We start from the raw sequence: 10,370 nt of genomic DNA on the forward strand, positions 1-10,370 counted from the left end.
CAATAAAACTGTTGAACTGTTCCAACGCTGGTCTCAGTCTGTGCTGTTCTTGGGTCCAACCTCACGCCCATTACACGCCCATTACAGGCTGAGATAGGCTTAACTTTAATGAAAAAACATGTCTGAAAATTTGGAAATAAAACAATTAATTGATTTCTAATGACACCTTTAGATATTTCTATCCAATGCTTTAGTGTGCCACTATAATGTGATGTTTTTATGCTAGAATATCTACATTTGTTGGGTTTTCCAAGCAAATATTGATATATGTGACATGTGATGCATCTAGATCTGCCCCTATCTGCAAATTACATTCACACAATCACAGTAGGCCTACATTCCAGATTACTGAATTGGACTTTCTGGTATTTAACAAGCCTTTAATATATGATTTTCCAGGAGGTTTCAGTCCCTTTTTAATGACAAATCAGATATTTTAGTTCAATATGAGTTCTGATACCATCCATCAATATATGAACAACTATGTTCAATGCTCTGTTAAAGCCTTTGTAGCCTCTGAATGCAACAGGTTGCCCAGCACAGTAAGTACAGTAATGGTTATAAAGATTAGTGTCTGCTATTCATCATCCTTCAACAATAATGACATGTAGAGCTCATTATTCACATGATCACAGTAAATGTACCAGATTATACATTTTTGGCTATCAACTTAGCGATCGGAGACTTTGAATATATGATTTTCAATTAGGTTTATGTTACTTTTTCAATAGAATTTTTTTTGGGATTGACATGAGTACCAATAAAGACTTAGACTTAGACAGACTTTATTTTGATTTGCATCAAAATGAAATTTCGTTGCAATGGCCCATAACACAGCAGGAATTAAGGGTGAGGCAGTATACAAAATAAATATATATATGCAAATATAGGAGAGAGAGAGAGAGAGAGAGAGAAAAGAAAAACAATATAAAGCAGTGATTAAAGTTGAGTAAACAATCTCATCACAAGGTCCCTTTAGCAGCTGTTCCAGAGCTTACAATCACATCCAATGATTTTCATCAGCAGACGCAGTAGCCCATGGGATTATAACTATTGTCTGACTTCTCATTCATATTGTTTTACTGTAAAAGCTGAGGTTTAGAGTTCATTCTCATTGAAAACACTCTAACCTAGGTCCATTTAGTAGCTGTTTGAACATCATATGTGGCTATTTCTAAATGCCACCAAACCTCTAAATATTAAACTGGCCCATAACATGTTTATTAGAGTTCTTGAGTCCCAACTCAAGACCAAAAGTGGTCGTGCTTTTGCAGTCAGGGTCCCCCAGCTCTGGAAGCTGACTGAGGTTTGCTGAATTAAGGACATCTTTGTCAACACATAGCTTTTAAAAAAGACTTTTAAGATTATTATGTTATTATCATTATTATTATTTATCTTATCTTTATCTTGTTTTTTTAATTGTCTGATTTTATTTGCCTAAGTGCAGTTTATTGACAACAGGTTTTATTGTTAGTATTTATCATTGTTCGGGGGTCTTTTATTCCACTGTATTATTTTAGTTGTCTGATGCGTTTTTGCTTTTTCTTTTGATTTTTGAATCCTGGTTCAACCATGAGCAATTGGTTGAATAAATAAAGTCGTAGAGTTGGATATGGGTTCTTATTTAGGGTCAGGGAGCTTTCTAAATTTGTTTTTATTTTATGTTCTCATTTCCCATTTATAAAGCACCTTTCTAGATCAGATGTCATAAAGGTGCTTCACAATATAAGCAAGCAAAAGCAAGATAAATACAGACAATATAAAAATAATAATTAAAATAGAGACACACAGCACATTTGAAGTTCCAAAAGTTTGATAAAGAAAGCTATAAATAGCACCTTGAGCCATCTTGGCTTCCTGATCCTGTGTTAATATAGTTTGGTGAAGACAGCAGAATGTAATCACAGCAGCTTAGCTGCACTCATTAGGAAAAACCTAATAAAAAGACTTTGTAATCAAATCCACCGCTTTTAGCACTGAGCACTTTGAAAAGGCTGCTAACTGGATCTTCAGAGAGCAGCGGTCACGCAGGAGAGAGTGCATCAAATGGAGTTACTTTGGGAAATGGATATGACACAGAGATAGGACGAGAGACATCCAGCACCGTCATAAAATTGTCACTTAAAAGCCAAGTGGTGGCCAAACTGTCTGGCTTGTTTTCCGTCTGCTTCACCTGAAGCTGGGAAATTGTTTTGTTTGATAAACATCATTTTCTCTCAAAATGTGCATCAAAAAAATATCTAAAATCCTTTGCAATCCTTTTTACTTCAAGTTAAGATAGATAGATAAATAGATAGATAGATGCTCTTTTTTCACAGTTCCCTCAGATTCAACATGTCTTCATCATTCTCTAGGATGGGGAAGAGTAAACAATCAGCCGGTGGAAAAGGGCTGCGGTTGCTCAGCTGAGGTGCGGGGGCCCCTGAGGGCCAAAAGCCTGACAACAAACCATATAGCACTGGCCTTCTCCAACATACAATCCTGTCAATCTGCATTGGCACACATGGGCAGAAGAACATCAGACTGACAGGAGCCTCTATCGCATGCCCTGGTGCCTGTTAGAGCACGTCGACTCTAATCACACACGGACATGTGCATGTCGGCTCCGACCAGAAACTCTGCTGACAGGCAAACAGACATGGATATGACACGGCATTGTTGTTTCTCAAAATTTAGGATTTTATTTAGTTTTTGAACTCTGCATGAGCCCCATTGTGAATTCTTCTCATCTCTATTGTCTCCTGAGCACATAAAAGTGAGTAAATGTGACTTCCCTTTTCTGATCACCTGCAGGAAATCAATTCACACACTCATGTTCCATTTAACTCTGAATAATTGCTGTTTTTGTGTTTGTTTTTGTGAGCAGTGAACTGACAAACACATACGAATGACTACTGTTGTTCTCCCATTAACAAGTAAGCAAAGCCGAGCTGGAGAGGAGCTCTGCTGTGCTGTCTACTCAGGCAGAAGTCCTCGTATGGCATTTAACAAGACATGCTATTACCTCATATTATCTAAAGCCACTGCGAGGTGTGAGTCACCCCAGCAAGGGAATCCTGGGTTGAAGAGGATGTTTGTGTGGAGGGAAAAAATGGGCCAGTCGTCACAATGAAGCCACTGCAGCTGCTCTGTATTTATTTTACATTACTAAAATGATAATATCTCAAAATCTCTCTTGATTGATGGAAAGTTATTGTTTGGTCTGGTATTATCATGTAATGTTGTAAGATTTCACCTCTCAGCATGTGATTAGGTGATTACGTTCAACCACAGAAGCAACCTGTGTATTTTGTTGGTTCTGAAGTATGAAGGGAGCTTTTGGGGGTTGGAGAGGAAGGGGGGGGCAGTCCTGGTCCTCTCAGCTCAGTCTGTCATCCTGTGTTATCCCTGCCATCCTTTCACCACCCGATCTACCTGACAGCTCAGTCCTGCAGGCAGAACTGGACTTATGGCCCACAGAAACTCTACACTCCAGTGCACTGAACCCTGCTCCTGACTCAGATGGTGGTTTTCCTGAACATGTTCACACTCATACAATACACACTTGAGAAATTGTTGCTATGTAGGAGTTTCCTGTTCTACAATAAAGCTGAAAAATCACAGTCCATGTGGAATTATTAGGGTTTTTTTCAGGATCTTTGGCATCAAAAATGACACAGTCGCCATCTTGTGGACAATATGCGATACAGGTTTGTTTTTTGTAACTATTATTTAGGAAGAATTAAGTAAATTATAATAGATAAACTGCCTTTGTAGTATTTGTTTTTCTATTTTCTATAACAAAGGTGTTGAAGTAAAGTTATACAAAAGGTCTATGTGCATCAATTTCTTATTATTTTAATGTAGGGAAGGATTGTAACTTTGTTTTCTATGAGTTTGGATTCACTGTGTTTTTGTTTATCATCATTCTATTGATATTGATAGAAATTTGACCTGTTATGTCCCATTTTTTTAACTCCATGTGTATACAGCAACAGGTGCTCTACAAGTGAATGCAGTGAATCCAGTTTCTTGCACATTATAGATACTGAATCTCACTTTCTACTGTATGCACACTGAGACCTAATAAGTGTTGAATTACTTGACTAGATACAATTTTTTAAAAACGTGTGATTTACAGCTACTGGTTCATCACAATATTTTGCCTGCTAGTCTTTTCTTGACCACAAGATGGCGCAAAGATAAAACGTATTCATATCAGGGAAAGCACATAACCCCAATCTCTATTTATTACTGTGTTTAAAAAATACTGTTTTTAGTTCAGGGATAATAGTTATTATTATCTATCTGCGTTGCATAAAATGCATTGATAAAATGATTTCTGTGTGGAATAATATCAATCAAAGATTACTAGTAGATTACTTCTCCTTCAGTGAAACTTCTAATCTTTATGCAGTAAACTAAAGTATCTTAATGGAGAGTATGCTCATAATTTGAATGCCAGACTTTTACCTTAATTCTAATCCTTTTGTGCCGTCCAATGAAAGCCATGCATGTGTCTTTAAGAGGCGTGTGTGCGAGGAGGTGGAGTCGTGATCTACATCGCAGTGTGCAAGCAGCACTCAGCTGATGGGAGGGGTGAAAGCTTGCAGACAGGAGACAGGATCCATGGCAACAATCATGGCAGGTGGGGAGCAAAAAGAACCAAAAAAAAGAAAAGGAAAACATGAAGATTAATATTTTCTAAATGTCTGTGTGTGCTCTTTAGCGAGTGTAGGATGAGTTAAGTTGTGGGGGAAAAAACTGTGGACATGTTTGTGCTGTGTTTCAGAGGCAGAGACCCGTCAGAGGCTGCTGCGCACCGTCAAGAAGGAGGTGGGTGTTTTCAGCTCAGCAGTTATCGAGTCGGAAAAACAAACATGTTGGTTTGTATGAAGCCTTGTAGTTCATCCTGTGCACAGGGAGGCTTCTCATGTGATCCCTAACACTTTGTGTCTGCACTGAATGTGCTGGTTATGACAGCTCATAGATGGGTTGGATGGACACCTCTTTGAGAAGATTAGAAAACAAGCCTTTGTTTAATATTAAAATGACAATATGGTCCTTTAAAGTGTAGTTAATTGTCTTTTAAAATCTGTATCTCTGATTCAGTGTTCCCTGAGTGTTCGTGCTGCAGCTCAGTAATTATTCGGGTGGAGAAGCACCATGAAGCAAACAGATTGTCTGTAGTCAGTGTTTGTGGTGTTTATGGCAGAGCAAACCATCAGCCTTCTGCCAAGCCATTTGGTGATTTCAGTTAGACACAAACTGTGTGTGTGTGTGTGTGCGCGTGCGCGTGCGTGATTGATGCATGTAATGAGTTATATGGTGATGAGTGGAAACAAATATGGAAGCAGCTCTGGTGGGGTTTTTAACCCTTCGTCATATTCAAGTATTAACACAAGCTCAGAGTTCAGCAGAGATCAAATGAAATGTCACTAACATTCAGGCTGTCTGACACTCAAACCTTTAAACCACTTATCTTCTTGAAGGCCCCAAATGTTGGTTAAAAAAAACACTTTACAATTGATGTCATGTTATTGACTGTTTCGAAAATGCCACCTGTCACCATTTTGGATAGAAGCTCCAGTTACACGAGAGTCCATCAGGAGATAGAAGAATGATTCACTTCTTCTACTATCATTGTTGTTCTTTTTTAAGAAAACTGCTTAAGAGTCTTCAAGTCACTGGACCTGCTTATTATTGCTTAATATGTTCACATTTTTAGGGGCCTGCTGCCCTTCAGTGTTCATCTGACATGAAGGATTGCAGCTGTCAAAAAATTCAAATTCCAGCTTTTATTTTTGGTAAACCACTGCATTTAGACCACAGAATTTGGTTCCACTGGCTATTTGTAAATTTAAATTTACCATTTACCTCGGAGTTGACCTCGTTCCAGCACTAGAAGTCGGAAAAGCAAGCTCCAGCCAGGTTAACAGTTAGCCATTGTTAGTAGTACCAGTTGATAAGAACGCATTACGCTGTATTTTACTCATAGAAACATGTCCATAGACAGAATTTGGACAGTACTAATTGTGCTAATAAACAGTATTAATACAATTTTCACTTAGTTCATGCTTGGAGCAGCCATCTTGGATTTTGTAGTCGGGTTGGTTAGGTTCTCCCGACTTTCCTAGCTGGAAATCCAACTTCAGGGGGCGATCCAGTTGAAATTTTGCAACTGGGAATAAGTGTGTTTGATTTACGAAACCAAATCGCAACATTAAAACCTAAAAAATGTCAGATATGTCGAACAGTTATACCTGACGTTTACTGCGTGTAAATATTATATATGTAATATTTTCTATGAAAGAATAAGTTTGTGTGGTGAACCCTGTTCTTGGAACACTAACCATTAAAACTAGGTTAAGTTCTAGCAGGGAAACTAAAACAGATTGTGATTTTATAGTTAAACAAACAAAATTATATTGAAGATGGATGACAGTTAATTTTTTTAATAAAAGCTGAATATCACCTTGACATATCAGCAAACTGATGTTTGTGTCACTCCATTGTCTCTCCATTGTGTACTTCATGGTCGCTCCTGTTGAGGGTTTTGTTCCCTTTGTTTGTCCAGGGAAGGATTTTCTCAAAATCATCAGCACCTCACAATATGTATTCAACTGTGGGAGCTTTCTAATATAACCTAAACTCTTCTGTTATTGTTGGTTTTAACATTAATAATAGTTTATTGGAGTGGGAAGTGTTACTCATTTCCTTTTGCTGGCTAGATTTTTACTTCCAAGTCCAGACCAACACAATTGAACAATTGATGGATTTATTTAATTAGTTTAATCTCAGACTGCCTCATAAATCGCAAGACTTTATTTCTTCCAAACAAACAAAGATAAAAATCTAATCCTAGATCTTGTGAAAGGAGGAATGTAGAGACTTTGGTCTGATTTGTTTTTCCCTCTGAGTCATGTTTGCAGTCTTATCAGTGGAGACCAGACCCTTCCCATGATTAAACCTGCCTCCTGTGTGCTGAAACAACCTCCCTTAGCTTCATTCACGGTGGCTCTCTCACTGTTTACCACAAATGCAGCCTAATGGAGTCTGTGGATGGACCAGCAGCACAGTATGATAGCTCACTTTATTCACAGATGGCACTTCATGAAAATCAGTATTAATCTAGAGGATTTAAATTTATTAGTAGGTTTGTTTTGTAGATGCAGGAAAGATAGATGCTGTTGTTTGTACCATTTTCCCATTAGTTTATGCTTATTATTATTCTGTGTGGGTTATACCATATGGTGTGTGTTCTCACGCTCTCCTTGTCCAGCTGGTTATGTGCCACCAGTCTGCTCAGATATACCTGGATGTGGGCCATCATCCAGAGAGCGCACGACGCCTGTCGTCTGTGGCACCAGAATTACATTCTGTCACAACGTTGGATTGAATGAGATCTCTTATTTGTCTTGTCTTTTGATACAGAACCCTTTCTGTCTGTCTCTGTCTCCTTTATCTTGCTCAGATTGTGCCTCTGAATTGTGCTCCTCCCTCTGTCTTTTTGCATATCACACGTGCACACAAACACAAATACACACCTGTGTTTGCTAAAGGAGAGAGGGAGAGGGGGGAGAGAGAGACTATTAGAGAACAGGCCACAGAGATCTGAACCATTTACTTTGCTGTTTCGCTTTTCTTTATTTCTTTTTTTTAAGGCTGAGTGCTTACTCAGGATAAGGTTTCAGGCAGCGGAGTGTAAGATAATCCACCCGTCTTGTTTAGTGATTTCTGCTCAAAGATATTTTCTGATTCCTGGTAGCATGTTGATAGAAAACATTCAGAGTTGTTTCAAACTGCAGGAACAAGCTGCAGGGAAATCATCTCATATTATTGTTGTAATAGATACTGATAGAGATTATTACACTATGAGACTATTATACAGTTCTGACCTTTTCTAAGGTGAATGTGTTCATAAGGAGGTTTTGGTATGAGTGAAGTAGGATTACCTGGCTGGAGGAGAAAGTGATAACACGGCTTGTACGCCACAAACTGAACTACAAGGTGCTGCTGGTTTGACAGTTAAAGTAATGCTTAATAAACCGGATGACCAAAGCTTTGCAGCAGCTTTATGTGATACTGTATGTGAGATTCTGCGGTTGAGCGAGTTCTCGGCTGAAACGAGTAGCCGGTACAGATAATGTACTTTTATGAGCATCAAACGAGTAAAATGTGTCAGTATCCGCAATTAAAATAAATATAGCTCTTTAAACAGTTCTCTTACTTAGTGATTAAATCATAAATTAAGATAAAGGAGATACATTCTGAGGCTGTTCTGTAGTTTTTTAATAAATATAGCAACTTCTGATCATCCAATATCAATTTTAGGTTTGAATAACTTCCATTTGGCCCCGCCCAGTTATGATTTAAGCACCACCCACATCTGATTTAAGCCCCGCTCCTTTTGAGTACGGACCCTTATACAGATAAATGAGTTGGTTGAACAGATGCATACAATGATGTACTCGCTCATCCCAACTTAAGCCAACATGGACATAAAAAAACTGATTTGAACATTTAAACTGGGAAAGTGCTGAAGAAGATCATGTGATCTGACATGATCATGTCCACTGTTTTTCATTCATTATTAAATTATTCTTCAGACAATAAAGTCTTATATGTTTAAATCATAAGTGCACACTAACTCTGCATGGATTAACATTCTTAACTTATGATGATTTTCCCCCCCCGTTGCGCTGTTCATTCATCAGCAGCCACAGAGATGATGAATAATGAAGGCTCGGATGTTAATGGATGAGGCTTTCTCTCTGGCTCTTATTTCTTGGCTCTGCTGTTGCAGGAGTTAATTGGAATACTCTGAAGATATTTTATCACTCTGGCTGATGCCTTTAAGCTACTGCGGCTAGTTAGAGCACATTCATAAGGCTTTGCTGCTATGACAGAGACGTTTAATGACCGTTGTTATGTATTGTTATGTATTATGTATATATTTTGGGGGGACACGTTAGTAGATATGGCTACTCCAAAAATACATCTAGGTAAGATTTGTGTTTGTTTCTTTACTGATACCAAATTAAAACACTGAGACTCTAGCCGGCTGAATAACGTGTTAAAATGACGACAGCACAGTGCGTTGAGATATTATTAGTTACTGTAGTTGGGGAGCTGCAGTGATTTTTGTTTATTTCAGAGGTGAATGAATGTTGTTGACGCATCTTCTTAAGCGGAAGTGCTCCACCGTGCGACACGTGCTGTCTCCATAGAAACCTGCAGGTTGTCTGTGCTTAGACACTTCACCATATTAAATTCCTCAGTGGCCTGATCTGTAGCCCAGATGAGAGAGATGAGAAAACACAAGGAGGAGTCTTGTGTCCTCAAGTTGGCAAATCAATCAGCTTCCTGTATGTCAGGTGCACTCAGAAAGAAAACTAACTCTCTGTGTGTTTGTGTGTGTGCTGGCTTTTATATAAGTGCGATCGTGAGCAGAGCGGGTGTGCATAACATGAGACTGGCACTGTCTCTGTTGTGTTGGCAGAATGAATCACTTCTGTTGATGCCGAAGATAACAATGCGACTGATGCAAACAGGCCAAATATGCGTAATGTCTGCTGTCTAATTAGTGAATGTTTCTTTATATAAATGTTTTCAGGGTTCTGGTCACATTGTGTTTCCAAGTGCTTTCTAAACCTTTTTTTAGTAAGTTTTGTTTTTTTTCACAAGGGAGAGATTGAGCCAGTTTTAGGTCCTTGTCTTGCTTTAACAGTGAGGGTGCAATCAGTGCTCATCACGGAAAAACAAGTAGTTGTGGCTCACAGTTAAATCATCACGGCCTGTTTTTATTGTTCTCCTTTTATTCAGTTAAATTAACTTTATATAGTAGGCTTCGGCATTTTGACAATATATATGTTATACTCTGTGTTAAATTTGTTAAGTGTCTTTTTCAACGTGCAGTACTTTCAAAATCTCTGGTTTCAAAGGATTTTAGTAACAGTTTGATAAAGCTGCTTGTTTGTTTTTTAACTGGGTTATCCAAAAACAGGCATTCAAACAGTATCTATAAATGGCTGCCTTATTCATTTTTCAGAAAACACACTGCATAATTAAACATTTATCCATATCACACTATATAAAGTTTCCAGTGGTGGAAAGTACCTCAAGTATTTTATTTACTTTTTTGATAATCTCCTTTTTATGCTACTTCCACTTTTCTGCACTTCTGAGAGGAACTTTATTGGCTACTTTTTACTCCACTACATTTATTACTAGGTGTAAGTTCAATGATAAAAGACATTTACATGAAAATAATACAATTTATTGATTTCTAATGCCACTTTTAGGTATTATTATTCAATGCTTTACTAATATGCCACAATGTCTTTCAGTTAAAATATCTTCGTTTGAAGGCTTTTCCAAGCAAATATTGA

At 38.0% G+C, this 10,370-nt stretch overlaps 1 protein-coding gene across 2 annotated transcripts in view; it reads left to right on the forward strand.

Moving 5' to 3' along the window:
• Positions 1-4,545: 4,545 nt before the first annotated feature.
• sgsm1a (small G protein signaling modulator 1a) overlaps positions 4,546-10,370 on the forward strand; it is a 35,226-nt gene continuing 29,401 nt past the window's right edge. For both annotated transcript variants that reach the window (XM_035659024.1, XM_035659025.1), the window contains exons 1-2: positions 4,546-4,627; positions 4,772-4,815. In XM_035659024.1, coding sequence (XP_035514917.1) covers positions 4,570-4,627; positions 4,772-4,815 — 102 coding nt within the window. In that variant the 5' untranslated portion in view covers positions 4,546-4,569. The remainder of the gene's footprint in view (positions 4,628-4,771; positions 4,816-10,370) is intronic.

The sequence above is a fragment of the Morone saxatilis genome, unplaced genomic scaffold (genome assembly GCF_004916995.1).
Source record: "Morone saxatilis isolate NCDOM2014 unplaced genomic scaffold, NCSU_SB_2.0 Contig16, whole genome shotgun sequence".
Taxonomy (NCBI): domain Eukaryota; kingdom Metazoa; phylum Chordata; class Actinopteri; family Moronidae; genus Morone; species Morone saxatilis.